This window comes from Apostichopus japonicus, chromosome 20 (assembly GCF_037975245.1).
Source record: "Apostichopus japonicus isolate 1M-3 chromosome 20, ASM3797524v1, whole genome shotgun sequence".
Lineage (NCBI taxonomy): Eukaryota > Metazoa > Echinodermata > Holothuroidea > Aspidochirotida > Stichopodidae > Apostichopus > Apostichopus japonicus.
In genome coordinates this window covers 18,206,818-18,229,648 of record NC_092580.1, presented here as the reverse complement: position 1 = coordinate 18,229,648, position 22,831 = coordinate 18,206,818, and the positions used below count along the sequence as shown (strand labels likewise).

Genomic DNA, 22,831 nt, shown 5'->3' with positions numbered 1-22,831 from the left:
TTAAAGACCGTTAAAAACGTCTGCAATAGATTCGTATATTGTACCTCCATATCACCTCTTACTGTAACCGCGGTCCTTAAAAAGTTTAAACATCAGACGCTCATTATATATAGCCTATATCAAGATACAGGGCTGATAAACAGTCTAGCCATTTCTAGCACACAATCAAAATAGGTGTCACGGTTGTTCAACGGCAACGAAAAAGTCTATAGAAAACCAGAACATAAGACTTTGATAGCTTCAAATTACATCAGAATGCATTGCAGTTTGGCAAGAATAAATATTTCTGTATATCATAGTCATGAATTGTTGTTTGAATGAAGCCTTTGGTTAACGAATTTAGCATTTAGAAAAGAATGGCCTGGACTGACGTCATCGATATTAGCAAGGACACGTAAGTTTATGTTGAACGATACGATGATGATGTGTCATTAACTTATTGTTATTAAACTGTACAATCATTACCAGCACAAAACTCTTTTTTGGTTAGATTATGATATATTAGAACAAACGTTCTGCAACAAGTTCGAGGATGACAAATGACATTGCCTTTCAGTTCTGTGATACATCAAAGAGAAATGCTGAACAAATTCAACCTGCAGAGACAAACAATTGAAGACTAAAAAAAGCCTGCAGCATTTATTTAGTCTTGTATTTGAATAAACACATATATCTGTATCATTTTCAGTGGCTGCATGAGCTGTTTTCATCAACCACCACCCCCCCCCCCACCACCACATCTCTCTGCCTCTCTCTACTGCATGGACTGTTACATCATCCAGACCCCCCACCTCCACTCCACCTCCCATCTCACTGCCTCTCACTACTGCACGCTTCCATAACTTTAAGATTTCAAAAAATGAGAGAGAAAACAGACAACTTTCTTTTACAGTTTCTTTGTTTTTTTATCACATTTTTTAAATATTTTCTTTCTCGTTTATTTGTATGCATTTTTTTTGGTAATGGCATTAAATTGCATAACACTGTGTAAAGGATTAACAGTTAAGAATAAGTGAATAATCATGATAATTAATAAGTACAATATTTCCATATATGAGCCTTCATGTATGGCTAAAATATCAGCCAAACTACATTTACGAAAGGAAAGAAGAAAATGATAAGACCTAATTAATTGAAAACAGAAATAAAGTACTGTATGAAAAACTATGCTGCATTCTATGACAACAAAGTATAAAATAAAAACCCTAACTCCTTTTACAATTACATTGCAAGTTGTTTGGAAACCTCTATAAACCACTCCTTCTCATTGTTTCTTGTTTGAACAACTAAATAACTTTACCACATTATAATCTTATGCACAACAAAAATGCTCCAAAGTTAGTTTAATCACCTACTGAGTGCATGATTAACCATAGTACATTTCTTTTTATTTTTCATATTTCTGAGTCACACTGGGTGACGAAAGTAAGCACCAATCAAGATTATATACTCTACTACATACCATTGACACTAATCAGCAATACTTGCTGAAACCGTGTCTTTGTTTTTAGGGAGTGACTGACATCATTACATATACTTTGTTGTCAAGAATTTTGTGATTTTCAAACTATTGAGATTTGTGTCAATATTGTTTATACTTCAGTAAGAGTTTTGTTGGTATTTTCAACTATCATTGCACTTTATGCATTTACAGTTTGAACCATGTAACAGCTTATAAATGTTCAAACAAACAGCATACAAAAAAAAAAGAAAAAAAAGTTGTATTCAAATTTCAAAAGGTTGTAAGAATTGACTATATTCAGGCATTCATTTTTATATCAAAGAGCACATCAGACTAGCATCCATGCTTTTAGCATCCAAAATTGCAAGTACAGATTGAGATTAAAAGACAGAAAGGAAAAGAAACATGCCTAGTGAAGTTGTTATGCATCAGTAAATATCACAATTAAGAGTAACAATAATTGGACAAAATCAATTAAATTATATTGCTTTGACAAAGCTCCAACAAAGTCTTTTCTTCTCTCAAACCGTTTTTGTTGCTGCTTTGAGGATGTGCATTTAATGCTATCATAAAAATGTAAATTTCAAGAGAAACACACATCGTTTGTTTTTAAAGAAGAATGCACACTGACATTCCTCTAACATTATCAAAGAAGGAAATATAAATGTTTAAAGTGACAAAAACAATTCACAAAATCGTAGTGTTAAAAGTACAAAAAAAACAAATTTACATATTTTAAGTGCATGACACGCATTATTCTTTACCTATTGTCGATCAAGTATTAAGCCGTTGATCAACAATTCAGGTCTTTTGACGACGGGGGACAGAGGCTGCTCTGGGCCCCTGGACAACACAGTCTTTGTATGCCCTGCCCATCACACAACCACCTTTGGCCCAGCCTGCTCACATGGATAAGGCCCAACATAATGGAACACAATTTGTAAGGAGGGTGTACTTAAGATCAGATTTGATTATAGATGCTATCGGAGTAGGAGTCAGGAATCTGGATTATGTGGTTACTTGCAATTTTATACCTGAATTATTTCTCTCCTTTCTTTGGCAAAATGAGCAGATACTACCCATTTACCAGAGTGGTGATCAATTATATCACATAAGTAGATTGGATCTGATATTACTTTTAAATGTACTTCTATTGCCCATTGTTATAAACCATCAACCTTAAATGTACATATGTTGGTTATGAGGAGGGAGGACAGTGAAGAGTATGATCGTGAATATTCATAAGGCTTTAATGATGGAAGTATCATTCAGGTATTAAATTCAGACATGAATTTAATATAAGAACCAGTCCTCCTTTTCATTTTCTAAAGAGAAATTTAAACAATGGACTGTGTTTCATTACTAATGGTTTATAGGGCTCTACAATACCTTACACTGTTTCCATTACAGAACCATAGCAAGTGCAAAGCAAGAAACTTAGGAAAACTATATCTTCACCACAAAAATTGTGCCTTTCAGATGCTACTTATTACTTCACCTCTTGACAATAGAAACATCTTCCATCCGTAGTTTTATGTGCAAATTTGGTACCATATTGTAGTTTTGACCTACAAGAAGACCTACTGTATCATGACTGTGTGATATGCTTAACCTTAGGCTATAAACTTAGAAACATGGCATCTATCTATCTGACAAAGTAAATTAACTATCGGTTTTAGAATTTGACACAATATCAAACTACATTGACAGGATAACTTTACACTGAAAACTAAGAGGTGGGCTGGAAACATGATGTTTTTATAAAAGAAAATGGAAAAGAACACATTTAGTTTATCTTTGGTATTTTGGACCTTTTTTCCAAACTGTTTGTTACTGGCTTCAAACCTACATATGCTCATCTACAGAAAGTCAATAAGCAAAAGGAGGGCAGTGAGTTTATTAGCATCAAATGCAATTTGTGACCACAGTTTAGACTGTCCATAGTCATCATTACTAGCATAGAGCCATCAAAGACACACTCTGCTCCACATATTATACTTGAGGCAACACTAAGTGAAATGAAATAAATATACAAAAAACAAATATAAATCACAGAAATGATAAGAATTTGACATTGAGGTACAAAACTTGGACAAAGTGTGACACTGGACAGAAGATTTATATAATATGCAGAATTTTATGTTTCAATATTTTTGGATGTAATTTCATACCATCTGTTAATTATATATTATTAGCAATACTGATAAAGTGTAAATGACTTAAGAATCAAAATAAAAATTGATAGCAAGTGGAAAACAGTAAGTGATATCAAGAGCCCGGTCATGCGGGAAAGTATGTCAAGGCCCTCTTCTTGTAGTCGGCAAATTTAGTATATTATGAAAAATGATCATATTATTTATCTCATATTTCTCTGGCCCCCTAATTAACCCTTGACTGTGTCCCCCCTGACCCGCTCTTCTCATCAGGCCTGCACAAGTACACAACAGGTCGATTTATTTTACTGGCTTTAATGTAATGTATCTCTCCTAATTGACTGCATAAGTACACGACAGGTCGATATATTTTACTGGCCTTATCTTATCTCTCCTAATGAGTCTTAGACTCTAAATAGAATGTGAATAGTTCTCTAATATTACACTTTACTTCATATTGTTGCAGAACTAAGTTTAATTTTTCAATTCTGTTGTAAAATATCCCAAACTTAGGTTACAATTTGAAATGGAAAGGAAATGGGGAATGGGTAATAGCATTTGCACGTCAGAGCAACACCTAGACGTATATTACTTCAGGCAACTCGGTTATTTCACTGCGGTTCAACTTGGATAGAATATATAAGGTCCCTGCGCTATCTATACTTACAAAGGTGGAGAAGGTGTGATCTGTTTCGATCTGCCTGAGGTACGACCCCCTGATGACAAACGACTGCACTCTGCTGCCATCTATATTCCACCACCTAATGTTTTCACCCACCGTTACCAAGATCTTGTTATCTGGAGAGAAATGAAGATAAGTTACCCAGGAGTAATGCCTGTCACAACGACCAAGCTTTCTTCCCGTCTTCACGTCCCAGGTGTATATTATCCCACTGTCGTCACCGGTCGCTAGGATGGAACTGTCCGGCGAAAATTTACAGGAACGCACCAACTCGTCATGTTCTGACAGAGTGTGTATCGGTTGCAGGTCAGGGAGGGACCAAATCTTGGCGGTAGAGTCGACCGACGTAGAAACGATTAACTTCTCGTCTTTTGAAATGTCGCACGACAGAATCCAGTCGGCGTGCGCCTGCACCGCAGCCACGCTCTTGACTGAAGAGATCTGCCAGAGCCTTATGAAGCCGTCGTGACCTGTGGACACCAGAGACTGATCCGAGGATATAAACTGACAATAGTTCACGGTGTCTGTGTGTCCTTTCAGAGTGCAGACTTTAACTCCCTCGGAGGACACCACTAACGTGTGATCTTCCGAGCAAGAGACTACGCTCTTCCCATCTTTGGAGACGTGGCACCTCAGCACTCGTTTGCTATGCTCGCAGAGCCTATGGATAACCTCACCGGTACGGGGACTGAAGACTACCACCGTGCCGTCATCGCATCCGTAGGTGCCAGTGTTACCATCTTCTGAGAGAGCCATGCATGTGATCTTGGTGTTTTCTTTACTAATAATCTCTGCTTCTTCACCTTGTCCTTTTATCAGCAGACACTGACAGTTTCTATCGGCCGCACAAACAAAGTCCACGGTAAAGTCCGATCTGAAGTGGACAGCAAACTTTCTAAGCAGCATTGTAGATTTGGCGGGCGAGTCGGTGACCGCTTTCCACACCATTACGGTTCCGTCGTCTGCCGCCGTCACCAGTCGTTCATCGGAAGGGTCGAAGGCAACGCTGTAGATCCACGATGTGTGTCCATGATGGACGGCTACTGCGGTGAAGGTACTGCACTCCCACAGCCAGACGGTGCAGTCAGAGAGAGCCCCTGCCACGAGCTTACCATTGTTGGAAATGGCGCATCGTAAGATGTATGCACCCTTCACCGACACCATGTCTTCCCTCTTACCACTCTCTGGGTCCCAGATGTGTACCTCCGCAGCATCTGCTGAAGCCACTCGCTTACCGCACGGGAAAAAGTCGCACCAGACCAGATGGTACTTGTGGTTGGTGTAACTCACCATTTCCTGACCAGAATGGGTCATAATTACCCTGGCGGTCACGTCGTACGCACTGGCGATCATTTTGGCGTCGTCGGGAGAAAATGACATGGAGGATACCCCAGCATTGCAGACTTGATGAGTGGCAACCTCAAAAGTACTCAAATCGCCTACTCCGATATTACCGGAGAGGGAACAGAACCCAAACGACTGGCCGTCGTGAGAGAACTGGCACATGACTACCATATCCGAGCTACCCGTGGGAACTGACTTCACCACTTCCCCCGTCAATGTCTCCCAAATAATGACTTCCCCAATGATGGAACAGGACAGCACTAGATCACCCTCCGGAGAGAAACAGCACCACGAAACATCGTCTTTGTGCTCACTGAAGGTCTTCTCAATCTGAGCGGAAGAAGAATCCCTGATTTGGACCGTTCTGTCTTCCCCGCAGGAAACGATTGATCCGCCGTCCGGTGAGAATTCGGCGCAGTGGGCGATGCCATCGTGTACCTGGCTGGCAAGCATAAGTGAGTTGGGTTGGTTGTCTCGATTGACCCATTTTAAATACGTTCCACATCTGGATTGCTTAATCAAGTTCAGGGCCATTTGGTAGAGCGGTGATTTCTCCTCGCTGTTGAGCGCTAACTGGATCATGTCCGGTGGAGGGCGCTGTATCAGTAGGTGGGCATTTACGCTGATGAAAGACTTGATTTGGTTAGCCATTCTCTTGTCCCCATCCTCAAGGAGATGGGTGTAGTTAATGAGGTCGTTCAGAAGGCTGGACGGACCGGTAACTTCCGTTTTTCGGACGATCCAATTCCATCCGCAGAGTACAGGCTGTAATATGTCATAGGCTTCACCCTCGGCGGCATGCATAGCTATATGCCAGTATATGTAGCTGTCATCCTCCAAGGTCTCAAACTTATTCCCACAATGCTCTGCAAACCTTCTGGCAAACTTTGTATGTAGTTTCTGAGAGAAATGAGAGGAAAATACAAGTACTGTTTTTATCTAGACTTTTACTTTTGTACAACTCTATTTTATGTGCTTATCCTTTGTTTTGTTTTTTTATAGGGTTTGGTCTGTTTTATAGTCTTCTCGTGTTGTTAGATTTTTGTGTTCGTATTTTACATACTGTTTAATTTTCGTTTATGTGTTTTTCTAGACTTTTTATTCCTTTGATTTCTCTGTCTTTTTATTTTTTTTAGGTTTTGTAAAGCGCCTAGAGGCCTTTTGGTATTTGGCGCTATATTAAGAACTTATTTATTATTATCATTACTGTGACATACTTATGGTTTTGGATCGCCCTGACTGCCTTAAAAATATACGTCCGTGGACTAACATTCAGTCCCAAAGATACACAACCTGCAAAGTGTCATCGAAACCACAAAGAATTAGCAATCGTCTAGCTAATATGTGTTCGTTTCACGACTACATTCAAGGTACACTTTAAACCTCATATGCCACTCTTACAAGTCATTCCACATAATTTTACATCAGATGTTAGCAACCTCTCGCAGACTAAACTTGAATGTAAGCATGTTTGTGATAAGAGATATACCTACAACAAGCACTTCTCTGGGTATCAGTTATATAGACATAACATTACAATTGATCACTTCCACAGCTTAAATTAATCTTAATAAGTATTTCTAAATATCCCACCTCTGTATAATAAAGTTGTCAAATGCACCAAATTAAGGGGACAGAAGTTGTCTAAATAAAAATACAAACAATTTTATCATTTCTCTGCGGAACCCCTGCAGATGCCCATGTCCTCGTGGACCACCCCCCCGCCCACATTTTTACAGACCCCCGTGGATTGGCAGCCCCCAGGTTGAGAAATAAGGCTGTCAAGTTTATATTAGAGTAGCTCAACTGTATAAATTTGGTCCATTTTTTCAAAATACAATTTTCCACATGTGTAACACACACAGGGACACAAAGAATCTCATACTATTTGTGGAATGCCTTATTATTAATCCAACGACCAATGTGTCCACTGATGCACTTTGTGGAAGAAACTTACTTTTTGATCTGGTACAAGATGCTTGAGGAAGTCCATCAATAGATCATGTATCGTATACACCATACAGTCCAGTGAATCCAGCCACTCTTGTCGTAGCAACGATTTATTGACCAATGGGATGATTTCTTCCTCGACATCTTCGACTGGCATATTCCAATATATGCTCAGAACCTAAAATCGAGAGAAAATGAAACAACAGTTTTATATTTCATGCCATCTCATAAGTTGCCCATGTTTCCCTGGCAGAGAAGAAAAATGACATCAAACCTTCTGGTAATAATTCTGAAAGAATAAACTTTTGCAAGGAAAGTTGTAAGAACAGTAACTGAGAAGCTTCATGTATGTTGGGCACTGTCTGAAATGTATATATATAGTTCATTAACATGAGGTTATCATCTCACATATCCCGCTTTTTTCGGCTTCTGGTAATAATAATATCGTTCAAGAACATCTGTAAACTGGCCAAGTAAAAAATTCAAGAATTGTAGAAACGGGAGCTACATGCATTTTGAGCGCTTATTAAACTAAACAGTTTTATTAACAAGTCAAGAAATTACAGGACCTGGACAGTGGTACTTGAAATTGCTTACTTTGCCTGGAATTTTCACTCCTGGGTTGAACACTGCCAAGTCTTTATACATCTCTTGCAGAGGTTCTGACAGCTCATCCACGCTGGTTCCGATAGCTTCATCGACACTTCGGTATTCGTACGTCGATGCTTTGCGGAGTCTACTATAATTTCTCGCTTTGAGTTTCTCGGCGTAGAACTCCCAGCGATGCGGGCTGTCTGATAAAAGTCCACCGATGATTGACAAGATTAAGGGAGAACCTTTCGATTCCTGAGCAATCGCCTTAGCTGCCGGAGGAAGACTTTTCACTTCCTGCTTGGACCAACTGGCCAAGAAACGTAGTGACTGAGCCTCTGAGAACCCCCCATCCCCTAGGGGAACATCGTAAACAGGCCCTGTTGAGGAAAGAGAATACAGGTATAGTGCGATTGTCTGAGTAAATCTCAAGCTACCTGTACCCCTCCAAAATCCCACCCCCCCCTTCATTTTGTGGTAGTACCAGATACTACCACAACCCCGTTCCCACCTCCCCCCCCTAAACTAAAGAAAAGACAACTGAAACTACTATAACATTTAGAAAATATTAGAAAGCAGTAATTTCAACAAACAAGGTCACTCTCGAGAGAGAGGTGAGCAAAACTGGGATTTCACTGTTGGGTGGATCACATCATTAACTGCATGTAAAGTTAATTACAGCATCGCTGGTTGTCCGTGCACAGTTGAATGTTAAGAGATAATCAGTTTTAACGAATCTTACGGGTCTCTACGACCGGAACTAAGCCAATCAGTCACATGATATATAACACAATTCTTTGGTCTTATGGAAGAGAAATCTTGAAACCAAACAAATGAGAACGACCTTCACCTGCAACAGAATCTGTGACACTTTTGTCCCTGGTGGTGATTAAAATCCTTGCCTGAACGTCAATCCCTTGAAGCACTTTAGGCGACCAGACGTCATCGTATATGAGAAGACAGCTATCGACAGAGAAGAAAGAAAGAGTTTTAACAATGGATTGCTAATCTCTACATTAATTAGAAACACTACATGAGATCTCTTGAAGCTCATGAAGCTCTTGTGTGGTCCTGCTAACACAATAAATCGCACTCACGGTCAACCGGTACATATTGTTTCTTAACAAAGATGAAGAAATGAGTAAATCAACTCATGTTGCAGTTGTGTAACGATCAGTAAATGTTTATTGTCTTTAAAGTTAGACATAAATGTGACTGTAGTTTTGAGCTGACTCGGAAGTAATGTGGAAGTTAACTCGTTAACATTATAACTTAATAGCAAGTGCCACAGTACCGCACAATGCGCTAGGGAGTCATACTGTACGTGTACGACACAAGTCTGCCTAGCAAAGACTTGAAAATGTCATTTCAAAGATTTCAACATGTCTCATTATCGGGCAATAAATAATCCAGCAAGCACCATTCAGGAAGATTTGCCCACTTTCTACTTCTTAACAGTTACGTGAGAAATGAAAGGGAAAATAGGAGCGCTATGTGTATGAGGAAGGAAACGCTGGGTAATAGAAGCAGACTGTCACTGGGCTTCAAATAGATAAGGAAGCAATATAATGAAAGTAGTGGTGTATGTTGGGTTACCTGGCTAGCAGCAGTATACCTACTACTGCATATATCAGGATACAGTGTAGGAATTGCAGATCAATGTCTTCTGCTTTGCTACATTGAATGCTACAATTCCAAAACTGATTATTTCAGAGATTATCCTACAAATTTCCAGCCAGGTTGATAGATATTAATATTTTGAGTTTTTGTCAAGTTATACAAATGTTTCCGTCAATAGGAAGCTCATGACACAGTTGAAATGACAGTGAGAAACGGCAAAGCAAGTAACAGACAAAGACTAAGATAACAGAATGAAAAAGTCATTAGGAGTCGTTGAGTTGAACTAATAAAAGATGAGTTTTCAGGGTAGATTTGAGGAACAAGAAGAGAATAGCTGCAAGATGTTTGATCATTCTAGGTTAATTTGTGGGTCAAAATGGTACAGACCTTTGTCGATCGACAGATAACAGTTTTGTGCTTGATCAGCAGATTTGATGATATCCCAGAGAATAGCAAATTGTCCAGTATGGATTCTTATGATTGATTACTCTAACATCAACTGTTGAAATATTACTTATATTCTGGTTGCCAAAAGTACACTGTTTCAAAACAATGTTGTAAATCTTCTGCACTATTAGATGAAAGTACCACTTCCTGATAGATATTAATATTTCATGTTTTTTTATACAAATGTATCCGTCGAAAAGACACTCATGACACAGTGAAAAGACAGTTAGAATGGGCAAAGCAAGTAACAGACAAAGACTAAGATAACAGAATCAAAAAATTCATTACAAGTCTTTGAGTTGAACTAGTAAAAAGATGAGTTTTCAGGGTAGATTTGAAGGACATAAGAGAAGGAGAGGGCTTGATGGATTCAGGTAATTTGTTCCAATGATGTGTGGCAGCAGAAAGCAAAAGATTGATTTCCCCAGGATCTATTCATAGGCTTTAAGGTGAGAAGACATTTATTTCCAGAGCGCAGTTCAGGAGGTGCACTGCAAGGCTGTAACAGCTCTGATAAATACATACATGGTGATAAACCGACGTACGAACGGTAAGTATGTGTGAGTATCTTGTAAAGGAAAGTTATGCTTTTGAAAACACACATTCCTGGATAGATATGAAGACGATTAACATTTATGATCATTAATTGAGTGATGGATTTGATAAAGATAGAATCAGTGATCGAAGAAACATATTACAGCAAAAATGACCTTAAAGGGAAGATTAAAATATTTCAAAGTGCTCACAGAAACCACTTCTGAATATCTTGTCTTAACTCTAGATACCAGTTGTTGAAAAGGATTCATTTAGCCTTGATTACGCAAGGAAATGTCAACATTAACCTATGTTATTTCATCCAAGACAAATTATTGGCAGTGCTTTGGAGGTTTGCAAATCAAAACAAAATGCATGATGATATTTTGCGACAATATTTTTGTGTGTGAATACAACCCATCGTTGCTAATAATTACTAAAACATGTCCAGAAAAACAGCAAGTCCAGCAAAAAAATCCAAAAAAAGCAAGATAATATTTTGAGACACAAAAATTTTCTTGATTGGATAAACCAATCATTGCTATTGCTAATAATTGCTACAGCTTTTCCAGTCATGACTTGGGTATAAATTAAGTGCAAATTCTTGACTGGATACAACAGATCATTGCTCAGTAATTCATAACAGTCAAATGGGATTCAACGAATCACGTTACCATGGATACTGTTCATGGAGGATGGCTCGTAATCTATCCCTGGCTTCTTCTAAATTCCTTGGAGGGTTTCTTGACTGGTTCTGGTCCAGTCTAGCACAGAGGTTCTGAGCTTTGACCAGCAGCTCTCCTTTGTCCACTTTCCCCACCGAAAGCCAGATAACGCCGCCAGGAAAGTAGTCTGGAAGGGGGGGGCGGGGTTGGGGGGAAAGAGAGACCAGGTAAGCAGTTATCGTACTATGAATATTTATGAATATTCTATTTCTACATATTACTTTTGAGATACTTGTGGTGTAATCACTTTGAAGTATATGATTTGTGTGTTACATTGATATCTAACTTATAACAGACACAGCTTGTATTACACGTGGCCATACACGACGTGAAGATATACGTATACCAGTCGCCATGACGGTTGATATTCATTGACACATGGAAGTTAGAGAACCCGACGAATCATACAGAAAACCTCAATCGATGATTATATTGTTAATTGCATATGTTTGGTACATTGATAAACACCGCTATACTAATAGTTGACGTTTTTACACCAGTGGCTATTACATTCTTCAGACAGCCTACTGTGGGTAGTTTTAGACTGGAGTTGTCTTTTTAGTTTGTATGTAGGGGCAGAAATGAACTTGAGTCAAACTGAGTCATGCTGAGATACACCACAGTTCCAAACTGACAGTTCTAAACATCTTTTGTTATGCTTACTTTCAATGTATTGATTTGACCATTGATACAGTAGGATTTCAAGTTAATGTGAATGGGATGTGAGGTTTTACAAGACAACACAGAATATGGTGCACTGACATGAAAAGTATCCTTAGTGAAAACGCTGGATGCAAATTTTGATCAAAAACGAAAAAAGAAAGAAATCTGTAGGATTTGATCATGATGCATCTGTGCATCAACAAACAACAACAACTCATATGGTTGTTTCAAGATCACGTTTGGTACAAAAGTAAATTTAACCAGGATGATTAAGGTTCAAGTTCAAGTTAACAGATGCACTCTTGTCCACAAAAAAAAAAACTTAACATGGATTTCTCTTTATTACAGGTAAACTAGATGGATGCATGCTTTTCTCTTACCTTTAAGAACAGTTGAATCCCTCAACGCTTCAGCTGCCAAGATGGATTTTCCGACTCCGCCCATGCCGTGTACCACTACGAACCCCGGATTATCCTTCAGTTTACGTAAGCTGTGTCGTATCATCTGAATCAATTGAGGTCTGTCCACGTACACCCTCGGCCGAGGAGGTACACCTCCTTTACTCAAAATTGTCTGAACTGTGAACAAATAAATATTTTAAATACCTTAAATTGTTAACAGAGTTCTATGTCACCAAGAAAATAAAAAAAGTGGGGGGGGGCAGGGAGGGGGTGCTATCTTGTTCTTCTTAAAAGTATATGAAAGCTTTATATAAAATATGAAATTATGAATTAACGTATCACTGTTCATTCTGATATATGTCTGAAAATAAACTGGAGGATGCAAAACTCTCCATTCTCTGATCACGAATTTTTAAACATTACCCAACACTGATGTAGCTTACAGTCACAACACTGTTTCCCTTTCACCATGGCAACTACGGGCATAGAAAACAATAGAAAGCTAAAAGATTTCACCTGCTTGACATATTAAGACCCCAGACATGAGACAAATAAAGTGGTGGTCTCGATTCATTACTATATACTGTAGATCAAGATCATTCGATGCGATATTAATCATATTATATGATGTATGTATTAACATGTCCACAGAAATACAAAGTTCTCAAAATCTGTCAACCTTACTTATAATTTACAAAATGATTATACCATACCAAGAGAAGGAGAGAGAAACACATCATACTCTAGGAGACACTGCATTTTCACTCTTTTCCCCACAAACAAGGCACAACTTATTCAAGAGTTAATGAGCAACGTAAGAGGATTCCAGTGACAGATGTACTTGTACATATTTTCTACAAAATTTAATTTTTCCAGTTGGTCAATCACAGAGAAATATTTATCTCTTCACATATATGCTTGTGAGTCTTGTATTCTAGTCACAGTGCTTGCCGTTTTCCTAGCTATTAACAATTTACATATCTTGAAAATTAAGCTAGACAGTGGCGACTGAAGATATGGTCACCACCCTGTTCAAAGGAACTTGACTTGAAATCCATTTATATTTACAATCCGTCCTTGCGTGAAAGTCACAGTCAATTTACAGTGAATACCATTATCCTTTGGGATTAGCGCAGGAATATAATAAGATGGAAAGCATTGATCCAGCTCCTTCTGGGACACTATTTAGACATATATCACTGAATCACCAAAAACCAAACTTGTCACATTCAATTCTCAATCCAATCAGCGACTATCGAAAACATAGATGTACGATCAAAGAAGCAGGTTAAGTAGATTCCTTCTCAGATTTGAAAAAAACAATACAAGAACCTCTCCCAACAAAATCACATACTACATAGGTAGTGTGGAGTTCTGTAACTTTCAACAGACTACATAGAGAATTCCATGAGTATCAACAAATAAATTCATCTTTCAAATCTGGCAGATTTTTGTTGGAATATGTTGATACGTACATCCTTCAAATGACAAACTACTTTCATCTGAGCTCACAATTCTTGGGGAATACTCCCAGCTGTCTTTGCAGTACAGTTTGCTGTGATAGCAATATGATCTCAGCCTTCGAAAATCCTTTCAAGAAACAAACGGTCAAGAAAGGTCAAGGTACTGTTCTGGACTTTGCTCATAGTTTCACCGTTCTTAGTTTGACTGTTATTCCAGAGAATCTCACCTTCAAGCTATACAAGCGACTGTAGCCTCAATAACTCCTTCTTACCCAACTTCATCAAAGCATCAAGACCTACAAGTGGATATTAGCATCAAACTGGGTACCTTTGCTCTGCCCTACAGTCAAACTAAAAACCACAGTAAAAACTTCTCAGTAGGCTCTCTAAACAATGTAACAGCAGCTACTAAAGGAAATGCATGTCACATCAAGTGAGATATTGACCACAAAACCAGCAAGCCGACTCTAATGCTCTGTAATATGTAAAACATCCAAGGATACACACAGACTCTGTATTCTGGCACACATTACAAGCACTGTAAGTGTATGACTCACCTGTTCTGAGTCATCTAATTTTGTATGTTCATCCCAAAAATTCTATCAGATTGCAACTTCTTGTAGTATCTGAAGCATAAATTGATCCTTACAGTACTAACGCACAACCTCACATCTCAGAAATGTTTCTTGCCATACAACGATGAATGTTCATATATTAAAAGAGATTACCATAATTTAATTTAATGAATGATACATACAAAAGGACAGGGGAAATATCTTAAAGGGTACAGAAAGGTTTGTAACAGCTAAGAATTACGGGAAGTATAATTTATTGAATTTCTCATCAGATGTTGTAGACAACTACTGTGTCAGAAAACTCAGATGAGAAGTCTGTCTAATCTGTGCTGCTACTGCACTGTATGCACCTGGAGCTCTGCACTATTTTATTGTTCTGTTACTTCCTATTCCCAGTACAGTTTAACAGTGTTTCCTAATCATACAACCATCCTTTTTATCTTTTCATATACTCTCGTCTTAGTTACTTTAAACAGGTTTAATAATGCAATTTGCTTGCATTCTTCAGTTCAAATATTTCATCTAGTGTACTGTAACTAACATGTTCTCTACAGTTCATGGTACAGTAGCTACAGTGTACAGTGCTAATTTACATTGACAGTGCTAATTTACATTTAATATGAAATAAGTATACATCATATTTTCATTGTGGGGTTTTGAATGGCCTCACACTGGAATGTAGTTCATCCAATCTAGACAAACAATAAACGCCCATTGGATGGCCATCCTTGCACATGTGAGTCTTAGAACTAATAGTCTGTAGACTGTAAATCTAGGCTAGTACTACACAAGCATACACAACTCTACAAACCCTTATGGGTTTATGACATGTATATGATATACTTTACATATTTTGAAGCACATAGCCCAGCAAACAATCCACAATGATTGATACGATCAATGGATATTTTGATAACACGCAAGATTGAACCAACATATTATGACAACTAAATGCATCCTGATTCAACATGTCCGCCTCGACCTAGTATATTCGATAGTCGTGAAAACCAAGGATCTTACAAATGACCCCCTACAAACTAAAAGACTTGTGACCACACGCAACGACTGTTTTCTATTAAAAACTAGAGTGCTCCTTGGGTCACAGGTAAACTTATTCTCGGTGGTTGGTTACATTTGTTAACATGGGACAGTTTTCGTTGTGCACTGCCGCACACTGAGGACAGAGATTCACCATTGGTGTCAGGTGGAGGAGTCGGAGGTTTGTAGAGTGTCATTGCGACCAAATATGTTTTGAGGTCAACTTCAGTGACTTGCCGAGTGACGTCTACAAAAGCGCAACAAATAGCGCATTAGCAGCAATTCGTTTAAGTGACAAAAGTTCTGCACACTGTTATTGGCCAGGAGTACGGAGGGTGGAAAAATGCCTCCGAAACCTGCAAAAACCTGTGAAAACTTTTATCATTTATTCTTAAGCAAGGTCAGAAAGAGGATTTACTCCAAAATACATGGAAAGTATCTCAGATCCCTGGTACCTGGTCCAAGGGGCAAAGCCCCCGGAAGCTTTAGCACAAAGTGATTTTCATGTTCTCTTATAGTAATAGGAATATGTTGATTGCAGACATGTACGAGTAGTGAAGTAAATGCTATCAATAAAATGCATTGTTATGGGAATTTTTAAGTAGGAATTAAGTGAGTGACATAATTTACTTTCACTTGTTGAATATCCCTGATCGTCATCAGAGTCATAGCCATCTCTTGTAACACCATCATGTAGGATTGGAGCCAGCCAGGAGTACTGTTCTTTAAAGGCACTGTAAAGGGCATTATAGGCACCTTGTCCCTTCTTGATTACCATATCCAGCAAGGCAGCTGATTTCAGTCGTTCAGTTTTCTATCGAAAAATCAGAGCAAATTTTCAAAGAGTAAATTCATAGCTCAATTATATCATGATGAGCTTTTCCATAGCAGTAGCATGATATGGTACATGATGGCCCTTTCATACAGCTGCAAAAGAGAAGCGGCCTTTGAGGGGGATCAATAATCATTTAACAAAATCAACATCTGGAGGCCCCTGTCATATATGTGTTTGTATCTCATTCCACCAGACCTGATAAGCTGTTAAGTTTTAGTTGAAAAATACCGCCAACACAGAACCACCAGCAGAAGGATGGCGGTACCATCATTTACAAGAAATTTACAAGTCAAACGAATTGTTTCAAAGCATGTTTACTTGTGCTTTCTAAGACATGCTTTGCATTCAGACAAACTGCACTCGAAGTGGATCATTGAGTCAATCATCCAGCACATAGTATATATATTCACAGGATTATTCGGATGCTTGTGAGCGTGTGTTCATCTTCCCAGGACGGTGAATTACTTTGATTCAGAAATTTGTTGATAGTACAGATCATGCGCATTAGGAACTACTGTACATGATATAGCCCTCAGATAGAAGGCTGGGGTCTGTACAATACAAAGTGGATGTCTGAGATTATCATTTAATGTACCTTATCTACTGGTACAGAAGGATATCTATTGTCAACTCTGTATTAGACATTGTATACTCAGCCACTGGTACAGAAATATCAGGAAATTATAGTGTCTCTGGTATCGCATTGTGAATTGGTATCATTGGTACATGAAAGAACCCTCAGATAGAAGGCTGGAATCTGTACAATACATAGTGGATGTCTGAGATTATCATTTAATGTACCTTATCTACTGGTCCAGAAGGATATCTATTGTCAACTCTGTATTAGACATTGTATACTCAGCCACTGGTACAGAAATATCAGGAAATTATAGTGTCTCTGGTATCACATTGTGAATTGGTATCATTGGTACATGAAAGAACCCTCAGATAGAAGGCTGGAATCTGTACAATACATAGTGGATGTCTTAGATTATCATTTAATGCACCTTATCTACTGGTACAGAAGGATATCTATTGTCAACTCTATATTAGACATTGTATACTCAGCCACTGGTACAGAAGTATCAGGAGTTTAGTTTCTCTGGTATGGCATTGTGAATTGGTATCATTGCTACCATATATCTAGTAAACTGGCCACTGAAATGTTGATTAAATACAAACAGGTACAGTGAACATATATTGGAAACAAGCACTAGAACTTATTACTGTACAAGTAAATTCAATCTCTAGAGAAACTGTACATACAGTGTTATAGGCAGACAGGCACTGAGGGTGTACTACTGTACCTTAGAATTTAGCTGTCATCATGAATTGTTTATATCTATCCATAAAATTTACCACCAATCGCAGGAAAGACTATTAACTCAGTATGACAGTTAGTGCTATTAATTGGTAACTGTGTACTGTATGAAAACATGTCGCATAACAATAAAGGCGAATTTCCTTCTAAGAAATGTCAAATGTTGCAACAGATATTGTTCAAACTTCAATCACAAACAAATAATGTAGCTGCAGTAACCTCCAATTGTTCTTAACAGACTTATGAGAACCCTTTAGGAACCATTTGAGGAAGCTTAACAAGCCCACTACCAGTACAGTAAAATCTAGTCAATTGAAATCAAAATAAAACTCATAGTATAGTGAAGTCAGCACAACATACTTGTACTGTAACAGACACATATATGTAAAATTTAAAAGTTGGGTTTATTTATGATTTTATCGTCCAAACGAGTTCATACAGGTCTTCCATTAATTCACAGAGAAGAATGTATGACTTCATACAGACATACATTATAAGTCAGGACTGTCCTACTATTAAATGATCACATATTCCTACTGTTTCTGTTACTATCCTAGTCTTTAAGATATTTCTTTAAACTTCTTAACCAGTCATCATTGCTCGCTGTATTACTGTCCATGCAATACGTTTCTCAAATAAAGTCTGATACACATTACATCCAGTAGTCCCTGTTAGAACTCCAGAAGAAAGAATTTTTGAACGGTAATATTACATTGCAAGTAAGAAGATTGTACTGGTGGTGAGTATACATGTATTTCCAATGGGAGTAGGCTACTGTTTTTAATCAGAATGGACAAGTTCCAAGTTTCTTCCGATAGTGTGTGTGGGTCTGGATGTGTGTACAGTACACGATGCAGGTGCCGTATTTTCCATTTCTGGGTTGTGCGTGGTTCCCAAACTTAAAATGCATGATAGCATTTAAATACATGCGAAAGACATTTTTTTAACACTAGGTCTGACATTCACCTGCAGTAGGTCAATGCACAAGAAAATACATAAACTCTAAACAATTCAGCATTATTGAGGAGTAAAGAACAACAAATCTAAAATGGGTAAAAAGGTCACAGACACGTAGGCCTTAATAGTTAATACCATACCTTACTGTGTAGTACTTTACATTGTATGTCAGGCAAATCTTAATGAATTCAAGAGCTGAGAATTTTTACTCACGAATAAAACACAGCTTAATTGCAGAATACCCTGCAACACGAAGCTCCACACTGTAGCTGGCTACACCATCGCACAAACTAGGTCACCAAATAACCCTTCAGAAATTTCCCTTTCACTATTTAGCAATAATACCACAAACAAATTTTAGTTTCAATTAGGTCCCATTAGTAATTATTATAACAATGTAATGGTGGGTTGTTCTTGACAGGAATGGCAACTACTGAAACGTCCTAACGGTGTAGATAGTGTAGCCATAACAACATGGTACACTGCATTAAGTTTATTTTTGGCATTTCTCCACGTATTGAACTTCTCCATGGATACATAAATGAACCAATGGTTTAGCCACATCAGTATGATACATTGGACATTATTTTGGGCATTTCTTTGCGTATTTCTAGACTCAATCCTTGTACGGATGCCATAGCCAACATAGGTACATTCTAGTAATTGTACCAATAAGATCAGCACATTGTCTATAGCAAAGGTCTGTTACTAGCCCATGCATTTCAAACTTCTACATCTGACGGTACCTGTTTTCACACTTAAGTCTGTGTCCTTGTTGACTTCAATATGATACTTGAAACTATAGTATAGGCCTAGTTGTTCATTCTTTGTGAAAGGGTTACTTCCAAGTTCCTGTAGTAAATTAAGAAACATATTTTCATGTTTACTGAACGGAACCTGTCAATACTAAAATATATCTGATGAGGGCATCCATCTTTGGTAGGTGTTTATGATGGAATGCATCATCATCATGTGGCTTTAAAATAGCTTTTGTGGGTAACATTTTAGGCGATTGTTACTTTTGTTTAACCCTATCATTTAGCCTATCGCAATACTGCAGGCCGTTGGGCCAACATACAGTAGGCCTAACAGTTTAGAAATGACCTGACATAGACCACACACACTCGTAACGTTATCTAGGTGTATATTATTTCCCTGTTTATAGATAACGTTACGAGTGCCTGTCTTCTTCGTCTTCGATACGGTGACACATCCGCAAAAAGGGACAATATCTCACCACACACACGTCAAGAGAGTAACTAGTTAAATCTGACCTGAGTACTGATATAAGTGACAGGATTCACAGAACCACTGGAACTACTGTACTAATGAGGTCTGAAGGCAGACTATTCCAATCCCTAATTGTATTTGGAAAAAAACTATACTTATAGCAATTGGTACTGGCATACAGTTGGCAGAAATGCATATCGTGCATGTTCCGACTCCTACGCAGAGGCTTTCTTAGGCAGTCAATAGGGATCTGAGCCTGACCATAGATGCCCTTAGCAAATAAGATGATTCTACTTTGTCTGCGCCTCTCTACCAAGGGCACCAGGTTTAGGTCCCGTAACAGAGATGTGACAGAGCCAGGCTCTCTTGAATAATCTGAAGCGATGAAACGGGCTGCACGCCTCTGAATGTTTTCGAGGTTGTGCTGCAAGAAAGCTTGGTGGGGATCCCAGACAGAACTGGCATATTCCAATACTGGCAGGAGGAGACCTTTATATGCAGCCAATTTTGCATCCTTCGAACAAGGGGATAAGTTTCTACGGAGAACTCCCAATATCCTATTTCCTTTGTTACACACATTTTGAATATGCTTCCCCCAGTTGAGATCTGAAGTGATATGAATACCCAGATATTTAACACAATCAACCTTAACCAAGTGAACCCCATTGAGCATGTAATTGAAATTCACAGGTTTCCTCTTTCTAGTAATGGTCATAATGTTACATTTCACCGGCTGGAAACTCATGCCCCAATCTTTAGCCCATTGCCCTAGTATATTAATATACTTCCTAAAGTTGATGACCATCACTGACATCATCGATAACCCGATAACAGACACAGTCATCAGCGAACAGTCGGACACCAGAAGAAACAGCATTACCAATATCATTTATGTAGGCCAGGAAGAGAATGGGTCCCAAAACTGACCCTTGCGGAACACCGGAAGTAACCTTAGAAGGATTAGACCTAGACCCATTGACAACAACCGACTGCTCTCTATCACTCAGAAAAGCATCCACCCAGCAGAGAACCTGATGTGAAACACCCATAGTGTACAGTTTAGATTTCAATAATTCGTGAGGAACAGTGTCAAAAGCCTTCTCAAAATCAAGGATGAAGACATCCACTTGCTTTCTTTGGTCAAGGGAGGAGGCCCATTCGTTGATGACAGAAACGAGCTGGGTCTCGCAGCTATGGTATTTACTGAATGCATGCTGTTTAGTAGTCAAGATGTTATTATTCTGGAAATGCTCCATATTAGAACTGAATATGTGCTCCAAGAGCTTGCAGCAGATACTGGTAAGGGAAACAGGGCGATAATTACATGGCGAGGATACATCATTCTTCTTATATATGGGGCAGATGTTAGCAGTTCTCCAATCCCTAGGTAGGCTCCCATCAGTGATTGATTGCTGGAAAAGATGGCTGATAGTTGGAGCAATATCAGTAGCCAGTTCCTTTAGTACCCAAGGATGAATGTTATCTGGCCCCACAGCCTTTGAAGTTTTCAAACCTGTGACGTAGACTAGGCCTAGCCTAGGCTGTACAAATTCATATTATAAATCATCAGTCCTATGTTGTCTTCGTAGTACATGTACGCTTAGATATACATGCAAAACGAAAGTGACCCAAAGTTATGCTAAAAATTCCTTACAATAGGTTAGGCCTATGACTTATCGAACGCATTGTCATTACTCATTGGAAATGAAAAGTGCACAGGTTTAACGGTTACAACCATATTACTGGGGGAATACCCAACCTTACCTCATCGAGTATATCTGACATATCTGCTGGCGTTATTGCAGACATTTGTACCAAATAGCTCACGATATGTTCTGCCATAAAATCACGCGACAACCTTTCCTTATTTGAGAGTAGAAGGATCCGTGCCTTCTCCGTTAAAGGAATACCCATTTTCCAAGATTTTTGGTATCGAGTATTCAGTTCGTGATTTTCATGTCTCGGAAGATCCTGGTCCTTATTTACACTGAAGATTACGTATGTATATATGCACAGTGTTAGTCAGGGTGCGTCGCAATCACACAACAAAGCTAAGGTGAACACCAAGTTTACAGCTGGCAAGTCAGTGCATGACTGTATGAGAAAATTATGGGACGCCAAAAGGTTAACAACAATGATCTTTTAAATGACATTTTCTTTTCTACTGCAGGTACGTTAAACGTCAACATATGTTGTTTCTGTTTGGTGGTATACACGAGACAGCACGATACACATTTTCCGCATCAGTTAAATGCGTGTACATAATATATCTTTAGAATCACGATCATTATATTGAGCTCTTTGGCATGCTCATTTGTACTACGCTCATTAAGTAAAACAATAACATGATACAAGTGTAATTTTAGTAGAACGATCGGCGAGAAGTTCACGACACAGGAACTCATGCAAAAGGAACAAACACTAGAGTTTCATTCAAAGACCAATTTCACGGTTAGTTCTTATATAATAACGAACTCGACGGTGTTTGTCTTTGGTACACTAAATTACTAAATTGAATCAATTTTGTCAAAGGTCGGATTGGGCCATCATCATGTTTACAAAAGTATTATGCACCTCCAAAAATTGTACGTGGCCCTCCTTAAATTGGACTACGAATTAATGTTAGGAGGTGCATAATACTTTTGTAAACATCATTATAGCACATATAGGGGTTGGCATATCAATTTATGCGTAAGAGCACGCCCCCTATATCCTGGATACGGGCCTGTGACATGGATTAAATTTCTATTTTATATGTAAAAGAGGGACATAATCTAATCATCATGGAAGAAAGGCCTTCATTTCATACATGTATAGTTCTCGGGATGTGTTCATTTGAA

The 22,831-nt window shown here is 38.5% G+C and overlaps 1 protein-coding gene across 1 annotated transcript; it reads right to left on the bottom strand.

Moving 5' to 3' along the window:
• Positions 1-880: 880 nt before the first annotated feature.
• Positions 881-22,082, bottom strand: LOC139961201 (apoptotic protease-activating factor 1-like). Its single transcript, XM_071960212.1, has 8 exons — positions 21,756-22,082; positions 16,279-16,462; positions 12,552-12,749; positions 11,458-11,635; positions 9,033-9,145; positions 8,189-8,562; positions 7,599-7,769; positions 881-6,541 (listed from the first exon to the last, which is right to left on the bottom strand). The coding sequence occupies exons 1-8, from the start codon at positions 21,903-21,905 to the stop codon at positions 4,193-4,195; spliced, it is 3,717 nt and encodes a 1,238-aa protein (XP_071816313.1). The 5' UTR covers positions 21,906-22,082; the 3' UTR covers positions 881-4,192.
• Positions 22,083-22,831: the final 749 nt, after the last annotated feature.

Bases quoted from the DNA above. Each gene is read 5' to 3' on its own strand.
- LOC139961201 (XM_071960212.1), bottom strand. From the start codon at position 21,905: ATGGGTATTCCTTTAACGGAGAAGGCACGGATCCTTCTACTCTCAAAT. The intron at 8,563-9,032 runs GTGAAGGTCGTT...TTTCCTCAACAG, and splicing joins TGTCACAGATTCTGTTGCAG to GGCCTGTTTACGATGTTCCC. The intron at 7,770-8,188 runs GTAAGCAATTTC...TCTCGATTTTAG, and splicing joins GAGTGAAAATTCCAGGCAAA to GTTCTGAGCATATATTGGAA.